The sequence below is a fragment of the Phacochoerus africanus genome, chromosome 6, assembly GCF_016906955.1.
Source record: "Phacochoerus africanus isolate WHEZ1 chromosome 6, ROS_Pafr_v1, whole genome shotgun sequence".
Lineage (NCBI taxonomy): Eukaryota > Metazoa > Chordata > Mammalia > Artiodactyla > Suidae > Phacochoerus > Phacochoerus africanus.
In genome coordinates, this window is record NC_062549.1 from 52,157,701 (window position 1) to 52,181,463 (window position 23,763).

Sequence of the window (23,763 nt, forward strand, 5' to 3'; positions counted from 1 at the left end):
AAATCTTTGGTTGTCCAGTTAAGTATAATAGTTTAGTTTTTTGTAGGCAACTATAGGACTTGAATTTAGCATTATTTTGAAAGATCAGCAAAATGATAAATGAAAAAAAAAAACTAACAATGTTCCTAGGATATATCCTCTATCTTGTTTTTAGGCACTAGAGAAACTAGGATTCAGGTTATATCCTACTGAAAATTTTAAATATTTTTCTAAAACTATCACTATAGTTTTTTAGTGAGAAAAAAAAAGCCATATTAAACCATTTCAGACCTGCCCTTCTAAAGAGTTCATTGATTTGGTGATAAATGTTATTACATTCTGATACAGTCAACAAAATGATATTTGTGCCTTTGGTTGTGACATGAGATATAATCCAAAAAGGAAATTAGGCACATGGGATGGCACCATCTGCCTAGATAAAAAAATATGTGCATCTCTGATTTATGTATTGAAAAATATTTCAATTTATTTTAATCATCTGTGTGGTGAGTTTATTCAGGGACAAAAGAAGAATCTTTCGCTAACTCTCTAGATGAGTGTTTGGGGTTTATGTTTTGTTTTGTTTTGTTTAAAAAGTAAATCATGTGGCCACACCTGTGGCATATGGAAGTTCCCGGGTCAGGGATCAAACCAGAGCCACTGCAGAGACAATGCTGAGTAGTTAAGATGTGAGACAGAGGAAGTCCAATCAGTGTTTTGTTTTGTTTTGTTTTTTAGCAGAGGGTCACATTCCCCTTCAGGGACATTTTACAATGTCTGGAGACATTCTGATCACCACAACTTGGTTTCCCAGTGGGCTTCTGGTCTGCTAAATATCTTATAATGTAAACGTTAGTGCCTAACATCACACCAGGGAATTATCTATCAAGAAAGTACCAACCCTTAGAAACTCTGAAGGCTATATAATAACATATCCTCCCTCACCAGCTCTGTGCTTCCTCTGAACTAATAAGAAAAATCTTAAAATGTTTGTAACCATATGGACTTGAACAATAATTCATATTAATTTGTTATTCTTTAAATTTTTCCACTAGCCAATTGATAAATTATTTAAATATCAAAAGCTAAAAGAATAAACATAATGTGAATTGATCTTAATTTATAAATCACTTTTCTAAATACTGTTTCATCACTAGGAAACCTGAGCATCTGACAACTTACATTACATTCTCCAAAGTTTTTTGTAATGTAGTAATCTCAACAGGTGGGGTTCAGGTTCAAACCTAGGTCTTCTGACCATAAACTCTGCACTCTTTATTTTGCCATGTGGCTTCAATCGTCGTAAAAATATTGTCAGTTTTAGTTCTTTCCTTCATTATGAATTAAGGAACCATATTTTTAATTCAGTCACATTCAGAAAAAAACATAGATTTTTAACTTAGTCACATTTAGAAAAAGAGGACGATCACTGGTTTCTATAATGTGGGCTTTTAAGAAATCCTTATTATTATCACTTAAATTTGTCTGTTTCTGTTTCTGTCCCTTTCCTCTTACTCATATATTTTAATCTAGTTTAATATGCAGAAGCTAATTTGCCAGCCTTGTAGTTTAAAAATTCAGACTTTAAAGGATTTTGAAGCAATTGGTATAATTCTCCATTTATATATGTAAGTGTAATTTGATACTTACCATTCTTATGGATGGAATTTCCTAGAAAAAGTAGTTATACATACAGTAATTCACACATGAATACATACACGTGTAGGTATTCATAATACCTATGTCTATATGCACCTATAATAGTTATTTCTATATATTTTTAGAAGAAAATGAAATGGAGAATGAGTGTATTACTTCAATAACTATTCGTTAATTACCTACTGTATGCATCCATGCATCTAACATTTCACTAGCAGCTATACGCATGCCATCTTATTTAATCCTTTAGATAAACATACAAAGTATGCATTATTAAGCTTGTTCTAAGGATTAGAACAGTGAACATTAGAGAAGTTAAATAATATATTGAAGGTAGTCTAGCAAAGAGGCAAGAAAATCAAGTTTAGGGTGAGCTGCCTGATTCTAAAGTTGTGGTCTATGCTTGTTTGTTTGATCACTTTTTTTTTTTGCCTCCTTTAGGTGGCAGATAATGAATGCCCTTGCAGCACAGAAGGGTCCAAACTTGTTCCACAAGAATGACATTACCTGAGTTGTACCCTGAAAGACAGGTAAAGTTATTAATAATGCTTATTTATATATGAGATAAATAATGGGTTGATAACACATTTCTTTTTTTTTTGTGGTCTTTTTGGGGCCACACATGCGGCATATGAAGGCTCCCTGGGTGGAGGTCCAATTGGAGCTGTAGCCGCTGGCCTACACCATAGCCACAGCCACAGCCATGCGGGATCTGAGCTGCATCTGTGACCTACACCACAGCTCATGACAATGCCGGATCCTTAACCGAGGGAGGCCAGGGATTGAACCCACGTCCTCAAGGGTACTAGTCGGGTTTGTTAACCACTGAGCCACGATGGGAATTCCTGATAACACATTTCTTGAGATAAGGAAAGGGCTTTCAGATGGAGGTACACAGAGTTTGGAAGCATTTAAATAAGTGGTCAATTAAGCTAGGAGAGAGTAGGGAGAAAATTAGGAATGGAAGCACCAGATCAGATGTACCTGGAGAACTACACTAAAGAGCTTGGATTCTTTCTTGTTAGATGATAGTAATTTTGAATTTTGAATGAGGAACTGATGAGGCATTTGGTATAGAATACTCCCGCAGCTGGGCACGTAATTAATGAGACTGGGGAGAGCACAGAGTTAAGAAAGCCAGTTTTAAGAGACTAGAAGAATAGTCAGGATCTGCTTATTAGGACCAGATCTAGAAAAGAGCAGAAGCAGAAGCAGAAGTAAGAAATGTTAAAGTTTATTGAAGCTTATATTATCGGACCTAATGCTCGCAAACTTTTATAATCCCAAAGTTTATAAAAGTAATGATTAGAACTCTTCTGGAACTGTTAGTGGAGCACAAAGTAAAACATGAGTTATATAGCAGAACTGAGAAAACCATCTCAAATTCTCAAAAGCTATGCTGGTATGTAAGGTTTTGTTGAAGGTCTTAATGTTTTAATATCGGTTATATTAATAAGTGACATTAAAGCCTAGTGAAAAAGTCAAGCCGAAATGCTCACAAATGTATTTATGTATTATAAACACACAGTAATTGTTCTGCTTGAGCTGCTGTGTATCTAAATATTACGTTGTATTTTTCAGCAAGGATTTATTACTCTCTTTATACAAAGTGCTCATCAGTATCCACACAGTGAAGCCATGTGTGTCTGAGGAATTCAGTGTGTTTGCCAGGATGAGATAAATGGACCTGAATTTCATCGTCCTCAATTAATTACTTAACCAAAAAATATCCAAGAAATTTGGATGAAAAGAGCTGAAGGATATGCCGAGATCACCCCTGTGTGATGGGTTGAATTCTGTATCCTCCACAGATATTACAGACGAAAGTTATAGCCCCAGTCCCTTCCAGAATATGACTTCATTTAGATATAAGGTAGTTAAAGAGGTAATCAAATTAAAATGAAGTCACTAGACTAGTTTTCCCTAATCCAATATGACTAGCGTCCTTATACACACAGAAGGACGATGGTGATGACGTGAAAACTCAGGGGGAAGATGGTCATCTACAAGCCAAGCAGAGGGAGCTGACACAGGCCCTTTCCACAAGGCCCTTGGAAGGAACCAACATAACCTACAACTTGATCTCTAACTTTTAGCTTCTATAACTGTGAGGAAATATGTTTCTGTTCTTTAAGCCATCTAGTTTGTGGTACTTTGTTATGACAGCCCCAGCACATGAATACAACCACCATACAAATTTCTTAAACCATCATTCTGATCAGGCAGCATTTTTCTGAGAGTCTTTCCCCAATCCTGCATGAAATTCAAACCCTTCAATATTCTTCACAGTTTTTCACTGTCCTAATCTTTATCTTTTGCTTAATCATAATATCCCCAGTTTCTTAACTTCTATCACTATTGATAAATCTTTGCTTCAGACAATAATACTGTTACCATTATTTCTTTTAATATTGTGGTTAATTATTACAATGTTCATAAGAGGAGATGTTGTTCTAAGAGCTTTACATGTGTTAACTCATTTACTCCTCACAAAAACTTTTCGGAGAAGGAAGTAAACTTATTCCAATTTTATAGATGAGGAAACTAAGGCACAGCAAACAAAGTATTCTGTCCCAACGTAACAAATAATAAATGGCAGAGCCACTACTGGATTTATAGCAATTTAATAACCCATACTTTTAACTATTACTCTCTGCTGTACTATTTCTAGCACTACTAATAGTAATAGTAAACCTCACTGAACATTGACTATTTGACAAGACTTGCCTAAGAATTTTTTTTTCTCTTTTTTTAGGGCTGCACCCAAGGCATATGGAGGTCCCTGGGCTAGGGGTCTAATCAGACCTGTAGCTGCAGGACTATGCCACAGCCACAGCAACATGGGAACCAAGCTGCATCTGTGACCTACACCACAGCTCATGGCAATGCTGGATCCCTAACCCACTGAGGGAGGCCAGGGATCGAACCCACATCCTCATGGTTCCTAATGGGGTTTGTTAACCACTGAGCCATGATAGGAACTCCAAGACTTGCCTAAGAATTTTATGTGCATAAGTAATTTAATTCTCATGACAAACTATTGGATATACAGTATATTATTTCCATTGAACAGATAGAAAAGAGAGGCATACAGGGATTAAAGGATTTCCTCAAGGCCACAGTGTTAATATGTTGTAGAATACAAATTCCATCCCAGGCAAACTGACAGCAAAGCTGCTCTTCTCCAACCCAGGAAAGTAGCAATCTTTCTTATTCTCTTTCCAAATCCCACTATCCTTCTAAACTCAATTCAGTATCCTCCATTAAACCTTCTCTAATTCCTCTGGCCAATTGTAATTTCTTTCCTTAAAACCTAAAATCAGAATATATACTTTGGCCAAGATAATGGACTGAGTGGGGCATTTAATGATACTTTGATGGGTATTAATACTGTTTATTTTTTCTTTTTTGGTTGTCTTGTGGCATATGGAGTTCCAGGGCTAGGGATGAGATCCAAGCTGCAGTTGCGACCTATGCAGCAGCCACGGTAATGCCAGATCCTTAAACCCTATGGTGGGCCAGGGAGCCAACCTGTGTCCCAGCGCTCCAGAGACGCTGCTGATCCCACTGCACCATGATGGGAACTCCTTAATATTGTTCCTTTGATTGATGCTTCATCTATATATTAAAATCACATGCTCTTGCAGGGGGGAGGGGACCAATACAACAGCACTTCTTTGGTGTCGAGGATAAGTTCCCAACAATCACTTCATAAATTTAACTGAACTGCTTTTAATTGCCCGTTAAGTGCTTCAGGGATTTTATATTCCTCTATCACCTACCCTGTCACTGAAAGTGCATTGACAGGGCCCCAAAGGCATTAAAACTCACTAGGATTTCTCTTATTAGAAATTTAAATTGGGATTTAAATTAATTATTTAAAGAAATTGATTTAATTTTTTTTTCAGAAAAGCACTGATTTTTACACTGAGAAACTCAGCTAAAGCTCATAGGTGTTCATGTGTTCCCTTTCTGTAAAGTGTTTATTAGCAACATCACATCTTTAGCTCATATTTTCATGACATGAGACAGGGAAGTTGATTATAGTTTTAGTTGAAGTTGATTTGAAAAGGGATCGAAATACCTCGTCATAATCTCATTTTTAAAAAGAGGAATCCATTTTAAATATTTGTCAGTATTCAACTTTTGCAAATTATAGTGTTAATATATTTTTTTCTTTATATGGTTTTTCTCCTCAGTGGAATTTAGTACTATTAAAAATTCTGTAGTAAGAAATGACAAATTGTCCAAGCTATAACATTAATTTCTTCCTCTGAACTTGCCAAGTCATTACAGTAAATATTCATTTGCTTAAGCCAATATTAACACAGTATATTGCACATTTCACTCAAATTTTTCATGTGTGATTTGAATTTAAAAATTATTGTTATTCCCACAATCAGGCTAATTATAAAAGTACTATCAAATAATGAAAATTTATATATAATCATAGATATTTATATGTACATGCATGTGTATAAATGTGCATGTATATGTAATATAATCTACTAATATGCTTTTACAGAGAACATGCATTTGTGATTCTAGTTATGCCTGCCAATGAATTATATATAAATGTTATTTAGCCTTCTATTTCACTAAAGCAACATCTATCCACAGTTAATTTTTGTGAATAAAGGCCTTTATAGAACTATATGAAACATACATATAATTGATCAGTCTATTATCTTTTGATACTAACAGCTTAATTTAAATTTACACAATTTGAAAATTAACACATCCACAATAAATTTCAAATACTTATTTTACTAGATGGTCCCTATAAAAAGGGTAGTTTGGATTATTTCGCCAAGTAGCTGACTTTGTTGATTTGCTTTCCTGTAAACTTCAATTCATTGTTGATGTTTTTCCAATGTAAGACAAAGTCATTAGATTTTTTAGTACTTGGGGATTCCTGAGGGTTAGAAACACTATATGTTTGGCTATGTTTGGCTATATTTGGGTGACTCAATCCCGAAAACATGATACTAAATTAAATTTTAAACAATGCTCAACATCATTGATTATTAGATAAATGCAAATCAAAACTACCATGAGATACCACATCACACCAGTTGGATGGCCATCATCAATAAGTCCACAAATAACAAATGCTGGGGGGTGTGTGGAGAAAAGGGAACCCTTCTGCACTGGGAATGTAAGCTGGTACAACCACCATGGAGAACAGTATGGAGTACCTTAGAAAATTATACATAGAACTACCATATAATCCAGCAATCCCATTCTTAGGCATATATCTGGACGAAAAGACACATGCACCCACATGTTCATTGCAGCACTGTTCACAATAGCCAAGACATGGAATCAACACAAATGTCCACTGATAGATGGACTAGATCAGGAAGATGTGGTATATATACACAATGGAATACTACTCAGCCATAAAAAAGAATGACATAATGCCATTTGCAGCAACATGGATGGAACTAGAGACTCTCATACTGAGTGAAGTTAAGTCAGAAAGAGAAAGACAAATACCATATGATATCATTTATATCTGGAATCTAACATATGGCACAAAGGAACCCTTCTACAGAAAAGAAAATCATGGACTTGGAGAATAGACTTGTGGTTGCCAAGGTGGAAGGGGAGGGAGTGGGAGAGAGTGGGAGCTTGGGGTAAACAGATGCAGATTGTTGCCTTTGGGATGGATTAGCAATGGGATCCTGCTGTGTAGCACTGGGAACTCTGTCTAGTCACTTATGATGGAACACGTAATGTGAGAAAGAAGAATGTATACATGTATGTGTAACTGGGTCACCATGCTGAGCAGTAGAAAATATATATATATATAAAGAAATAAAAAATGATATATTTACAGAATTAAAAAAAAGAAAAAAAAGAAAATAATGCATGGCTGACATGGAAACTGAAAGAGCATCCACATATGCCTAAGACCCCATGTCCCCTGAAAGATGGTAGAAGCATGGGCTTGGAGTGTTTGTGCACAGAAGCAAGGAAGAACACTAAGTACAAGGTGTTTGGAAAATGGCTTGCTTGTCTCTACTGGAAGGCAAGAAAGAATGTTACTGTTCCCTAGTGGGTTGGAGGGAGGGGAGAGGGATCCAGTAAATTATTTTAGAGTGATGAGAGGGACCATACCTAGTACCTTACAATATATAAAATTCTTGCAGATTCTGAGTGTTCCATGATACTAGAGGCATTCCCTGTGGGGAGAGGCACTGTTGGGCAGACATCTATCTCAGTTTATACTTGGGAACAAAGAAACCTTCTCACATGTCAAAAAAGAGGCCCAATGTAGCTACTAGTCAATTTGATAAGAAATCATATTAGCTGTTAATCCCTCTCTTCCTGGGAGATAAAAATAGCTTGAGGTACACAGATGTTGAAAAGTTCTACAAGAAAGGTTTTTTAGCAAAGTAGCTTTTTGTAAGAGAGAGATGAGGCAAATGACTAGAGCAGGTGGGTACTGAGAATGCAATACCAAAGTCAGAAAATGTTATTAAAAATGCTATGGCTTTAACCCTTCAACAGAATAAATTTCACACAAGAATTTCTAGAACTAAAATCTTGATTTCTGAATAAAAAGGTGTTGGTTGTAAAGCTGCTAAAATAAATTAATATTTTAGGAGAGCAAAAGTTGAAAGAAACTATCTTATAGTACAGAGCAAAAATAGAAAAAAAAAACCAATGGTAAAAGACAGAGAACAGAGGTGGAAGTCAAAATAGGTAAATATGTGTCAAAAGGGAAAAAAAATTGAGACATGGAGAAATCTTTCATTGGTTACATGTAAGAAGGGCTAGTTTGTTTGTAGAATAATAAATAGAACAAGCAATCCTAAAGTTTATATGGAACTACAAATTGGCATTGAATAGCTAAAGCAATTTTAAGAATGAAGAACTAAGCTGAAGGTGCCATGCTCCCTAATTTCAAACTATATTCCAAAGCTATAACAATCAAAGCAGGATAGTATTGGCATGAAAAGAGATATGTAGCTCGACAAACAGAATAGAGAGCCCAGAAATAAACCCATGCATATATGGTCAATTAATTAAAAAAAAAAGCAAAGAATGTGCAATGGGTAAAGTTCAGTTCTCTAAAAGATGGTGTTGGGAAAATTGGACAGCCCCATGCAAAAGAATAAAACTGGACCATTGACTTACACCATGCAAAAATCAACTCAAAATGGGTTAAAGACTTGAATGTAAGACTTAAAACCATAAAACTCTTAGAAGAAAATGTAGGCAGTAACCTTCTTGCCATAGGTCTTGGTAACAATTTTTTTTTTGACTATGATGACAAATGAAAAAACAAAAGAAAAATAAACAAATACAACTATATAAAACTTAAAAATTCTGTACAGCAAAGAAAATCATAACAGCATGAAAAGACAACCTAATAAATGGACAAAAATAATTGCAAATCATATCTGATAAGGGGCCAATATGCAAAACATATAAAGAGCTCATGCAAGTCAACAGCAAAAAAAGAAAAAAATATATATATATGATTTAAAAGTGGGCAGAGGATCTGAATAGACATTTTTCCACAGAAGTCATACAGATGGCTGACAGGTACATGAAAAAAGATGCTTAACATCATTAATCATCAAGGAAATGCAAATCAAAACTACAGGGGGATATCACCATATACCAGTTGGAGTGGCTATAATCAAAAGACAAGGGATAAGTATTGTGAAACATGTGGAGAAAAAGCAAACACAGTTCACTGTTAGTGGGAATTAAATTGGTGTTGTCACTATGGACATAGTATAGAGGTGCCTCAAAAAAAATGTTCAAAAACATTGTACCTTAGCCCAATGGTGCCTAATTTATAGTTGATCAATGAAGCCATAGAAGATATAGTAGTTTCCTTATCTATGATGACTCCACCTTCCTGAGTTAGTCAGACCCACTTCATAGGTAAGAAAATGTACATCTACAGACTATAAATTCCAGCCATCATCCCACAGCACAACTTGACTCAAGTTCTAGTTTTCCAATTTCCAGATTATGTTCTTAATAGAATTAGTCTGCTTCTGGGTAATTCTGATCACACTGTTTTTAAAGCTGAAGGAATCATTTCATTGTTTTTCATTTCATTTCATGGACTTATCTTTTTGTATTTCACCTGAGTTTCAGCCAGGCAATCACTCCCTGGGTATGTGAAGAATTTATAGTGATGTTAATCTTTTGCTTGTCTTATGATTGCCCCTCGCAACAGAGAATCTCTTTCTTATTTTATTTTTATTATTTTTGAGGTTTATATTTATTTATATTTTAAAATAAAAGTGTAGTTGATTTAAAATGTTATGCCAATTTCTGCTGTACAGCAAAGTGACTCAGTCATAAATATATATACATTTTAAAAAATATTATTTCCCATCATGGTCTGTTGCAGGAGATTGCATATAGTTCCCTGTTCTATACACCATGACTTTGTTGTTTATCCATTTTAAATGTAATAGTTTGTGAAAGACAAGATATTTCTTTTTAACAAGACTTACTAGTTAAACTTAATATCCAACCTTTTTCTTTGTTCTCCATTTCCAAATTTCTTCATGTTTCTACTCTCTATGCAATAGATTAGGTATAATTCATCTTCATTAAATTCATACATTATATTTACGTATTTTGGTAGTTGCACTTAATGTAAGAACTACACTTATGTTTATTCCAATTTTTTCTTTACATTATACTTGTGAAATATGTCATTAATAAAGAGAGAAGTTTAATATATCTTTAGAATTTAACAAATATTCTTAAAAGCAATGCCTCTGAATCTGCCATTGCGGGAAATACAAAAGAATGCTGGTAGTGCCCGCTAGTGATCCATCCCAGACACTACAGTCTACACCTCCTTCAAGAAGGACCCTTCCCTCCCCCCCCAAAAAAACACTAGAATTTTCATTCCCAAAAGGTTCACAAAGTCCAAAGGAAAATTAGTAAAATATTTGCTTCTAGATAATAGCCTGCTGAGATTTCTGAGCTCTCAAAAATAAAATAAAAATGCTATAGGTTTTCTGAGAGCAAAAATACTAACAAAAAATAATGACATAAACATTAGTACTTCAGTGAAACACTGTAAGTGATTAGATGTTGGAATAATGTACATAAGATATTAAGGGAAAAAGAAATATAATGAAATAATTCTAGAACAAATCAAAATATGCATATGTGGGGAAACAATAAAGACTTTTTAGGCAAGCATAGGTCCAGAAATTATGTTCTCAGTTTACCCAGAGAAATTATTTTAGGGGTAATGTGAAAACTAAGAATTAAGAGAGATTGGATATAAATAATTAACCTTATAAAAATGTAAATTAAGTGCTAATAGGTAATAAGGATAACACACACTGGGAATTGGAAAATAAATACGAAGTGAAGATAATTTGAAAAAGAAAAATACACAACATATAAATATTTAACAGAAATTGGAAACTAAAACTCCAATGTTTATGTATAAAATGTGAAGTTTTATGGCAAAAATGGGGGGTGGAGGAGGAGGCAAAGTGGTTTGACAGTAATGAAGTAGAAGCTTTCTACAGTTCACATCTTGGGTGCGAGTTAGAATAACTATTGTTTGATTATAAGAAGCAAATGAACAGAATAGTTTTTATTTATAACTCTTTAATATATTATTATAGCCACTAATGAAATAGAAAAGCCAAGTGACTGAATATACAAACTAAAGCAGTTGTCATGGAAGAGATAGGAATTAAAAGAAAATTCATTAAGCAAGCATAAAGAAAGGAAGAAAAGAGGAAACAATAAGTTAAATACTTGGAATACGGACGTAAGAAATATTACGTAATAAATTAGTTAATAAAATAAATGTAAAAGAATTAAATTTCCCTATAAAGAAAGAATTTCACATTGCTTTCAAAAACAACCACCAGATATACGTTGTTTTTAAGAAATATGCAAAAATAAAGTGACAGTGTTATGAGTTGAAATGTTCCCCCAATAGGTATGTTGTAGTCCTAATCCCCAGTACCTGTAAATGTGACCTTATTTGGGAATACATCTTTGCAGATATAATAACAATAAGGTTATTAGGGTGAGTCCTAATCCAGTATGACCACTATTTTATAAGAAAAAGGGAAGAGACACAGACATAAAGACACAAGGGAGGAGACCATGTGATGATGGAGGCAGAGATGGGAATGAAGTGACAGTAAACCAAGGGATGCCAAGACTGCCAGCATACCAGAGCTAAGAGAAAGGCATGGACTTGATTGTCCCCTAGAGCTCGCAGAGGCAGATCATCGCTCTAACACCTTGATTTCAGACATTCAGCCTCCAAATATCTCTTGTTAAACCATTTAGTTTGAAATAATTTAATACAGCTGCCTTAGGAAACTAATGACAAAAAAAGGAGGAAAACAAATGAATTTATTAGGGAAATACAGACCAAGAGAAAGCCTTCCTAGTAAAGGATCAAGCAAAGTATCAAAATAAAATTCTAGGCTAAAGAGAGTAAGTGAGATATTATACAAATGTAAAAGTTAAAGTTCTCCAAGAAGTTACAGTGAGACAGTATTGAAAAGGGCACAGACTCAGGAGCCTATACTCTAGAACCAGAAGCAGGCTGTAGTCTCTGGTTCTGTTTTTAAATAGTTCAATGACTTTGGGGATATTAACTTTTCTATGCCTCATTTTCTATATCTGTACAATGAGAATGATAATAATATTTCACTTATATGCCATTATAAGGAACAAATGAATTAACATAGAAAATTAATATATTTAAAATGAATTTATAAATAAATAATATATGTAATAATATATGTTTGAAATAATAACTGTCTTGGAGTAAACATCAAAAAAGTGTTAGCTATTACTTTTTCCTATTACTATTATAAAACATAATATAAAAACTAGTGTGGGAAATAAAACAAACCCTCAAGAAAAGAAAAACCTTATAAAGTTACTATCATGGTAAAGGATTTTAAATAATCACTTCCAGAATTTGACATATTAACTTGCCACAAAAGAACAAAATCTATATAGGATTGGGTCATATAACCAACAAGATAAAACACACACATAGCATTATATGCTAAAAGCAGAAAAATATATCGTATTTTCCATTTAGAAAATGTTATTATGGAACCAAGAGAAATTCTTAATAAGATCCTCAAAAAAGATTTTCTTTTCTTTTATATATATGTATAAAAATATGTATACTTTTTTCCTACTGTACAGCATGGTGCTCCAGTTACACACACATGTATACATTCTTATTTCTCACGTTACGTGTTCCATCATAAGTGGCTAGACAAGAGTTCCCAGTGCTACACAGCAGAATCCCTTCCCATTATCTCTATGAACCAAGAAAACTAGAAACCAAAAAAAAGGGCCAAAACCAACTTAATCACTTGAATATTAAAATATTTACATCAAAATAACCTCTGGAGGGAGTTCCCATTGTGGCTCAGCTGAAATAAACCAGACTAATATCCATGAGGATGCAGGTTTGGCCCCGGCCTTGCTCAGTGGGCTAAAGGATTCTAAGGATCCGGCATTGCTGTGAACTGTGGTGTAGGTGGCAGATGCGGCTCAGATCCCGCATTGCTATTGCTGTGGTGTAGGCTGGCAGCTGTAGCTCTGATTCTACCCCTAGCTTGGGAACTTCCATATGCAGCAGGTATGGCACTAAAAAATGAAAAATAAAAAAGTAACCCCTGGAAATGACCACTTGTCTCTGTATCACTAGGGTCCATGAGAATTAAGTGGCTGAGTTGTATAAAGTTGCACTTGCCCAAGAAGATCAGCAACCATTAGTACCATCTCCTTAAGGAAGACTTAAAAAATGTATAAAGGCATGTATGATTGTTACAGACTGGGGAGTGTTGCTGGCATTTAGGGTTTGGGGATCAGAAATGCTAAATGTTCTGCATAGATTGGAATACTCTTAAACAATGTAGAACTGCCATGGCCAAAATATCAATAATGCTCCCATTGGTAAATATTGCTTTAAAAGAGGCTGCAGGGCAAAGAATCCACAGATGCTCAAGACATTTCTATTTGGAATAAATTCGTACTACTATGATAAAAAAAAAAGTCTTCTATAAACCTAGCAGGCAATTCAGTGTTAAGTTTTCTATAGCAAGAACCAAATTCAAGAAACTTCCTTGCTTTTGAAACAGTCTGAGAGCACATAAAAGACTTTGTTTAGAGATTGTTGCAAAAACTCATTTTCTTTTATTACTAAGACTCAAAAAATGAAATTCATATTTTCTGTCCACAGAATAATTAGATAAATGGATAAGTACACAGGGAACTGTAAATCTATATAATTTTCCATTTAGGTCATAGTAGTCAACTTCTGAGTGCAACAAACTTAGTTACTGGAAAGATCAGTGCTTTGGGTAACTACTTTTTGCACATTCTCATATAAAAACAAAGTATTATATGTTATATAGTGTTCTTAGTATTTCTAATGATACTAAAGTAAAAAGCAATGTTCTAATAGTAGATAGCATACAGGAATGAGAATAAACACAGATTCTAGCGTTGGCTCTACCATTTATTATGGGAACTTTTCTGTGCTTACTTGTCAATAAAATTGGGATAACAGTATTTGCCTTACTTTTCTACAATGGCCCAACAAGCTGCCCTGGAATTCAACTTCCATCTACCCTCTGACCTTACTGCTCACCCTCCTTCATTCTGCTGTAGCCACACTGATTTGTTTCTTGACTGTTTACAATGTAAGAGCTCTGCATTGATCATTTCCTCTGCCCAGAAAGCTCTGTCTCTCATAGCTTCAAACTCATTCTCACTCTCTTCCCTCCATGAAGTCTCTGCTCAAAAGCCACCTAGTCAGAGAAGCAATCAAATACCATCCCATGAAGCACAGTGCTCCCAACTTTATTGCTTTATGCTGCATTATGCTTCTTTGACACAGTGAGGATCTGCTGTGGAACATCACAGATTTTACTTTGTTTGCTATGTCTGTCTCTGCTGGAATATCATCTCAAGAAACGCAAGAAATTTTGCTATTCTTTCCTTAGGAGTACTATTCTAATAACAAATTAGGGTTTTTCTGAATCATTCCATAAAAATTTAGCAATGTTTGGAGTTCCCATTGTGGCTCAGGGTTAACGAACCCAACTAGTATCCATGAAGACGTGAGTTCCATCTCTGGCCTTGCTCACTGGGTTAGGGATCTGGCATTGCCGTGAGCTGTTGTGTAGGTTGCAGATTCAGCTTGCATCCCGCGTTGCTGTGACTCTGGCATATGCCGTCAGCTACAGCTCCGATTCTACCCCTAGTCTGGGAACCTCCATATGCTGCAGGTGCGGCCCTAAAAAGGCAAAAAGACCAAAAACATGCATTGTGTTTAATTAACAAATTTGTATACCTACTTTTTACTAATTAATGTGAAATTATGTAAATTTTAAAATTTTTATGACATTACATATGTTTTAACATACATAATTCTCATGATTTTTGAATAGTTTGGAAAGTTACCGGTCTAACATCTCTACTATGTACTTTGCCTATTTTAATTATCAAAATGCTCAGGTGTTCAAAAGATGCACTGATTTTGCATAGTCTCCCTGAAAATACAGTATATGCACTCGTTTTTGAAGTGAAATTTTTTCTTCACTAAAAGCAATGTTATATTTCAAGACTTATTTAATAAGTCACAAGCTAAGTGGACCAAGAGAATGCCCGCTATTCGCTCTGATAAAATAGTTTTCAAATCCATCCCGAGTTTTTTTAGTAATGTTTGTGTCTGTTTTCCCTACTGCAATGTGGTGCAGTGAAAAGCAGAGACCATTTCTTTTTTTTTTTTTCCCACTGTATAGCAAGGGGGTCAGGTTATCCTTACATGTATACATTACAATTATATTTTTCCCCGACCCTTTCTTCTGTTGCAACATGAGTATCTAGACAAAGTTCTCAATGCTATTCAGCAGGATCTCCTTGTAAATCTATTCTAAGTTGTGTCTGATAACCCCAAGCTCCCGATCCCTCCCAATCCCTCCCCCTCCCATCAGGCAGCCACAAGTCTCTTCTCCAAGTCCATGATTTTCTTTTCTGAGATGTTCATTTGTGCTAGATATTAGATTCCAGTTATAAGTGATATCATATGGTATTTGCCTTTGTCTTTCTGGCTCATTTCACTCAGTATGAGATTCTCTAGCTCCATCCATGTTGCTGCAAATGGCATTATGTCATTCTTTTTTATGGCTGAGTAGTATTCCATTGTGTATATATACCACCTCTTCCGAATCCAATCCTCTGTCGATGGACATTTGGGTTGTTTCCATGTCTTGGCTATTGTGAATAGTGCTGCAATGAACATGCGGGTGCACGTGTCTCTTTTAAGGAGAGTTTTGTCCGGATAGATGCCCAAGAGTGGGATTGCAGGGTCATATGGAAGTTCTATGTATAGATTTCTAAGGTATCTCCAAACTGTTCTCCATAGTGGCTGTACCAGTTGACATTCCCACCAACAGTGCAGGAGGGTTCCCTTTTCTCCACAGCCCCTCCAGCACTTGTTATTTGTGGATTTATTAATGATGGCCATTCTGACTGGTGTGAGGTGGTATCTCATGGTAGTTTTGATTGGCATTTCTCTTATAAGCAGCGATGTTGAGCATTTTTTCATGTGTTTGTTGGCCATCTGTATATCTTCTTTGGAGAAATGTCTATTCAAGTCTTTTGCCCATTTTTCCATTGATTGATTGGCTTTTTTGCTGTTGGGTTGTATAAGTTGTTTATATATTCTAGAGATTAAGCCCTTGTCGGTTGCATCATTCAGAGACCATTTCTTACCCATTAAAAATTTCTCTAATACCTTGTACATAGTAAACATTCCACAGTTATTGATTGACTTATTGAATACAAATATTCATGCAATAAGTATCCCCACCCTTCTTTAAAGGAAATTAAAGAAGATCACTTACATTTAGAGCCGGATGAAGAAGATCCACTGACAGTAGATCTCGATCCTCCTTTCATGGAAAAGACTCCTTTTCCCCTGCGAGTAGTTGTTCCAGCCACTCTGGGACGCTTCAGTGGAATTACAGCGCGGGGAGGTGGAGGCACACGGCCGTGGTAATCAAATAACCTTCATAAAAGACAAATGTGGCTGAGAGTTGGTTTATATCAAAGTGTTCTAGCAAATATGTGAGATGGTTAAGAGGATGGCTTTGTTAAAAAAAATGTCAGTAAATGTTTTTGTGCAGCAAAGTGACCCAGTGACACATACACACACACACACGTTCTTTTTCTCACATTATCCTCCATCATGTTCCGTCAAAAATGACTAATTATAGTTCCCTGTGCTACAGAACATTGTAAATCAACTATAATAGAAAAAATAAAAATCTCAAAAATAAATAAAAAAGCAAAAAAAAGGATTTGTTATCGTTCTCAGGAAGATTCATTTTCACTAAAGAAAGAGGATGCTAACTCTAATCTATCTTTCTGGACTTAGAATCTGACCCTCCAAGAGGAATTCATTTTTAAGATGTGGAAGGACAAGGAGCTTTGCAATTTGTTGAAATTATGCCGACCTTCATTCCCAAGTACACTTCTTTGCTTGATTTAACAGATTTACTCTTAGGAACAGAGATCTTTTTACACATCAGACATTTATTAACACATTAGTTTGAAAAGGGGAAACAGTCATGCAGAATCACGGACAAAGCAAAGAAAATTACAGAATGATCAAAAACAGCTCAGAAGAAAAACCACTAGAAGTATGGTCAGCTTAAAGAAAACAGCTATGAGAAACACATCAACATGGTGAAATATCTCTATAGGGACTTTCTTAAGTAAGGAAAGACTTTCCTAACTACAGAAAAAAGGAGACTGAGTTTGAATGAAACTGGTGCTAGCACAAGGACAAAACTTTGTTGACTAAAGTACTGGTGGGAAATGTTTATCAGGATAACTTTTAATTATTCTGACCATTTGATTGATGTGCAAATGGACACTATTTGGAGTTAGCTATTAACAACTTCTCTAACAAAAAAGAACACCGGCATTCCCGTCGTGGCGCAGTGGTTGACGGATCCGACTAGGAACCATGAGGTTGCGGGTTCGATCCCTGCCCTTGCTCAGTGGGTTAACGATCCGGCGTTGCCGTGAGCTGTGGCGTAGGTTGCAGAGCGGCTCGGATCCTGCGTTGCTATGGCTCTGGCATAGGCTGGCAGCTACAGCTCCAATTCGACCCCTAGCCTGGGAACCTCCATATGCCGAGGGAGCGGCCCAAGAAATGGCAAAAAAGACAAAAAAAAAATACCAATGAGACGCTTTGAAGCTTCTGTTAAAAAGTGAAAAATGATATTCACCATAATCAATGCATTTCCATCAAACAATGAAAGGAATAAAAATGTAAGAGTATTTACTCATTTATATAAATGTATAATTAATAGATTCAAAATTTCATATTATTTCTACTGCATACACACAGCACATTTTTGTGTGACTTAGATCATTTGAATAGCATAAAAAAGTCAGAGAAAAAATATGGAGCTCCCATGTGGCTCAGTAGGTTACAAAACCAACTAGTATCCATAAGGATATGGGTGTGATACCTGGCTTCGCTCAGTGGATTAAGGATCCAATGTTGCCGTGAGTTGTGGTATAGGTTGCAGACTCAGCTTGGATTCTGAATTGCTATGGCTATGTTGTAGGCTGGCAGCTGTAGCTCAGTATCAGCCCCTAGCCTGGGAACTTCCATATGCTACAAATGTGGCTCTAAAAAAGACTTTATATATAAATATATATTTATGTACTCATTTATTTTTAAAACTATTTGCCAGTGAACAAGAGGTATCATTACATTGTCTACTATTAAGAAGATAGCATTATTGACTTAGACTGATGATTGATAAACATTTTACTAAGATATCATTATATGGATTACATTCTCATAATTGCTTTAAAACAGTCAATAAAAATAATCTAATATGAGAGACATAAAAGTGAAAACTTGAACAGTTTTAAACTTTAAAATATTGAATACCTGTAACAGATTACTTTATAAGATTGCATCTCATTTATACATACAGATGAAAATGTGATAATCCCTTTTTGGAAAATAATATATGAAGTATAATAACAGTTACTATAAGCTGTTTTCCAAATATTCACTCATAAACATTGAAAACTGACACTGTGGGTGAAAAAAAGTTATATTTAAACCACATTTAAAGCAGAACTTAGTCCTAAGAATGTCTCTTACATTAGAGAGCTAAAGTGTCCAAAAATGATTCGGAAACATGCTGAGGAAATGCTAAAGGATGCCTGGAGAGGAACAGAAATGAAATGAGACAGAGTTCAGGAGAGGTGCCATCCTCTGTGCATAAGCAAAGTCTATTAAAGCCCAAGAACTGCCAGCAAAGAACAGGTCATGGATGTCAACACATTAGAGTTTACTGCAAAGGGTATAGGAAGGATGAGGCTGAAAAGAGCTGTGAACCTCATTCATATCACTAGGGCCTTGAAAATCAAAAGGGTCAACAAAGCCTGCCCCTCATTTCAATCACAAAACAAGGTCTGCATTACTTATTGATAAGCTGAATTCACAGGACAACTTAAGTCAGTGAACCAAAATAGGAAGACACTTTGCATGAGCCATAACACCCAAAGCTATTGAGGGAAAAGAAATATGGCGATTGTTCTCTTCCAGGGTGGAAGTTGCTGGTTGAAATGAAAGGCAAGCTCTTTTGGAGGAACTATTTCCCCAGCACTTGAAAATACAGTCTAGCAGATTTATTAAATAAATTAATCTGGGGAGTTCCCATCGTGGTGCAGCAGAAACCAACCTGACTAGGAACCGTAAGGTTACAGGTTGGATTCCTGGCCTCGCTCAGTGGGTTAAGGATCTGTCGTTGCTGTGAGCTGTGATGTAGGTCACAGACGTGGCTTGGATTCCGTGTTGCTGTGGCTGTAGTGTAGGCTGGCAGCTGTAGCTCCGATTAGACACCTAGCCTGGGAACCTCCACATGCTGTGGGTGTAGCCCTAAAAAGCAAATCAATTATCAATTAATTTATATAATGAAAATATATACTGATGTTAGAATGCTATACTGCAAATGTAGGCCAAGAAAAACCACCGTACTCACTGCTACTTTGGTTACAACAAAATTCAGTAATATTTTATAGGGAACTGAAATGTTTATCAGTGTTTCTATTGCTCTCCTCCCTTCCCCCAGCCAAGGATTACAGAGCTACCACAGTTGGCCAGGCCTGATCTCATGTTGAAAAGAGAAAGCTCCACTTGTTCACTGCATTTTTGTGTATTTGCTCATATTTTTTGTATGGGATATACGTTTTAGTAACATACTCAGTACGTGTTGTACTCTCTGTTGTAAATTCAGAAAGATGACTCTTTTCTCACCATAAAATCAGGCAAGGTTTAACCAATTCATTCTGCTGCTCTGTTGGGAAGATGTGCAGCATTAAAACTTAATTTTTAAAAAGTGCTATGTAATGCACAATACAAAGCTAAATGGATATGTTACATGAGAGCATGATTTTTCATTTTAATGGAGTTGGGTGTTTGTTAATTTTCACTGGGCCAAGTTAAGTTTACCAGAAATAAAATAAAGGAAGATGGGTATTTTCCTAAAGCTTATAAACATAACAAGATAAGGATGGGAAAGGTGGTTGGTGGCTGATTATAAGATGAAATTTAGGAATTCTAAATCCAGAGGGAAGTAGACATTAACTTTGGCTTCTTCATCAGAATCATATCCATAGAATAGTCCAACAAAAATTGCTATTCAATAGAACTAAATGGGATGCAAATTGCAAAGGACAGTTAAAAGCTTAAAATAAATTTATTCCTTCATTTTGTGTTTTTTTTTCCACTCTAAGATTTATATTCTCTTTCTTTTCCTTTAATGGTCCTTCATTTGTCTCTAATATTGTTATAATACTGTCAAATAGATACTTACAGGTCAAATGATTTCTAATGAAGTCAAACACATAATTCTCTGTTCCTTAAGGTCTATTTTAAGATAAAAACTCTAAAAGACATACTCTCAAGCAGTAAGTAAAACAAATGTAGTCAAATTTTAGTAAAATAACCCACTGAGGGAATCCAAGGATTTATTTTATTTAATAAACACTTCTGCTTTTCATGTGCCTATTTCTTGCTTGGAATTTTGTTTGCTTTAATAATATCTGAGATGTGTAATTTCATTACCAAGCAAATGCTAAAAACTAGTAAACAATTTTCATATTGATTTACTTGATTAAAATACACACATCTTGTCTCTAGGAAGAATAGAGGTATTAGTTCTTAAAAATTCATTGCTTTTTGGACGAAGGTAATTTAATGGCATATTGATAAATAAAATAAACATAATCTTGAATTTTTGTTTTTACCAAAAGCTTATTATTAAACTTAAAATAAATTAACATTTTAGAAAAAAAAAAACAGAAAACACGACACTCAATCTTTTACCCTAAAACAACTACTGTCATTTTCTAATCTTTTTTCCACAAGCATCCATATTTTTCACATAATTGAAAACATATGTATAGTCATATACCCAGGCTAATTCTCTTTGGTTCATACTAAAAACAGTTCTCAAGTTTGCTAAATGGTTTCCCTAATGTTTATTTTAATCGCTGTGGTGCATTTTCTCAAGTAAATATACCACAGTCTAACAAATCATTACCTGATTGTTAGACTTTTGATTTCAAGCCCATTTTTCACTGTCAACTTATGTGATTTTAAAATTCATGAAAAAAATCTTGAAAATGTAATATGTGCATATTATTTTGTCACTGAACACTAAATTTTAATTTAGATAATAGGAATTTAAGAGTTAATAATTACCTGTTTTCTTCCAAATTTCCCTCTCAAAAAGAGTTCTTCATTTTCCTTACATACAAACCCAAACTTACAGTCACTATGCAGTTAACGCTAATAAAAATATGTGGTCTGGACCTGGGGCTAAACAAATGCCCTGCCAGAGCCAAGCAAGGCCTGCCACCAAATTCAGGGCCATGTTCTCACTGGGGCCTTTAAGCAGATAAATGAAGATCACAAACCAGAGGGCCAGAGATCCTCAACCTCACAATCTTCTGTTCAGAAGCTTAACTTCTGATAAATGTAGTCTACAAAACCACATTAAGGTGCCTATTCAATTTTAAGAAAGGATATATTTGAAATCTGCATGAATGATTCTTAGAGCCTTCTAGTATATCCAGTTTTTATACTGTTTGAAGTACTTAAAAATCATAAAATCTGTTTATAATTTCCACCTCGACTTTGAATAAGCTTTTGGTTACAACTGAATCAGAGAACAATTTTTAAAGGCACACTTCACTTGAGGCCAGTAAATGAACAATTCCTATTTCTATTTTTCATCATTAAACTTTGCCCAGATTTTCAGTGAACTATTCACTGTCCCCAATCTTGTGCAAATACTTCTTGAACATGCTTTGAAAGACAAGCTGATTCAAATTGTCCATTACTGTGTTGGCAAAATTTGGACCTTAATCTAAGCTTTATATTTTGTGCAATTTTGCTGTCTGTTATATCTTACATACCGCCTTATGTAATTAAAAAAATAATGTATTCATATAGCAATTGGGTTATAAATCAATCAGATGATTCTATTTACTTAGAATCCTGTATCGTGTATTGTCAAGCCATTTTGCCCATGAAGGAAACCTGTAAAAAAGGAATGAGATGATTCCCTCAGGTTTAATGCACATACACCAAGGCCTGAAACTCCTCTAGTGATTCCAAATCACGCCTTTTGTCAATGGTGCCATGGTATGGTTTCCAAGAATTTTAAGTGGAATTCCATTTTACCAGATGGTAATTTAAATTTGCATAATGAAACATACATTGCTTCTTGCTAATATGTTTTTCTAATATTCATGAATATACACTGTGCCCTATAATCAATGATCTGAGACAGGTGCCACTTAGAGTTTTTTTCACCAACTGAAACTCTGGTAGCTTCTTTTATGTTAATTTACACAGGTCAAAATGGATCCAGCTTTAAGCAATGAATATCCATTTTAAATCACTTATACCTATATGTTTTTTTATATGACAAAGTACTTCTGGCATTTCAGAAGTTTACTCACTACTGGAGGTTATGAACAGCTCAGTGCCTTTCCTGATACTGTTGAAGAAAGGTAATATCTTAGAATTAAAACAGCTAATATCTTAGAAATTGAAAACATTCCTCGGGGATATTTGATAATTTTAGGCATACTTCTCCTTGTATTTGATTTGGAAGCATATAAATATATGTTTCATTTTAATTACATGTATGTCCTTCATTTAGTCATACTTGACTTTTTAAAAGAAAATGCCTCAAATACAGTAAATTATTGGGCAATAATTTGCTTTCTGTAATACAAACAAATAAATAAAAGTTTAGAATAACCACTCATATCTATTATTTAGTGATACTCTTCTATGATCCCTGAAACCATGGATAGACACTAAATCAGTTTTTGAAAAAGTTACTGCTGGATGCATATATCACATTATGATGGAACTTTGTGTAGAGACTTTTCTAAGCTAAAACGATTTAAGGGTTGAAAATCCCCAATTATATTAGAATTCCCAAACCTGGGAAATAGGCTAACAATAGGATGTAAATGAGGGTCAGTTATTAAAATATTATCTCTCAGCTTCAGACCCTTGTTTAGTGACATTTGGAGTTTGGACTCTGCAAATCACATTTCTGTGGGGACCAGCTAGCTCCTTGATAGGCTCAGCCAACTAAGGACCTGAGCGGGAGACTGGAGACTGGAATACGAAGAGAGGACTTGACTCTTCCCAATTTGCTTCCTGCTTTTGTTTTGGCTTCCTGTTCTTGTCAGCTTTACTCCAGCCTTATTTCTTTACCCTGGCAGTGGCAATTCAGTCCAGTAGTAGCAGCTGAATCTAGTTTGAGTAATTCTGTAACATCTGCAGAACAGTCTCTTCATATTCCTTCAGAGACCTCAGTACCAGCCAGCTGCTATGGCCTCCTTAGAGGTTTGGGCTACAGCCCTACAGGTTCCCGCCTCTAGGCTCAGATATAGCAGCAACCACAGAGCAGCACCTTCTACTCACAGTTTGAGCTCTGAAAAGTCCATTTTCTACATAAAAATTGATAATCCCAACCTTTTCCTCTGTTTTCCCAGCCCCAG

General features: G+C 35.2%; 1 protein-coding gene across 3 annotated transcripts in view; it reads right to left on the bottom strand.

The window, feature by feature from the left end:
• RALYL (RALY RNA binding protein like) overlaps positions 1–23,763 on the bottom strand; it is a 751,148-nt gene that overhangs the window by 63,647 nt on the left and 663,738 nt on the right. For all 3 annotated transcript variants that reach the window (XM_047782953.1, XM_047782954.1, XM_047782952.1), the window contains one exon: positions 16,545–16,708. In XM_047782953.1, coding sequence (XP_047638909.1) covers positions 16,545–16,708 — 164 coding nt within the window. The remainder of the gene's footprint in view (positions 1–16,544; positions 16,709–23,763) is intronic.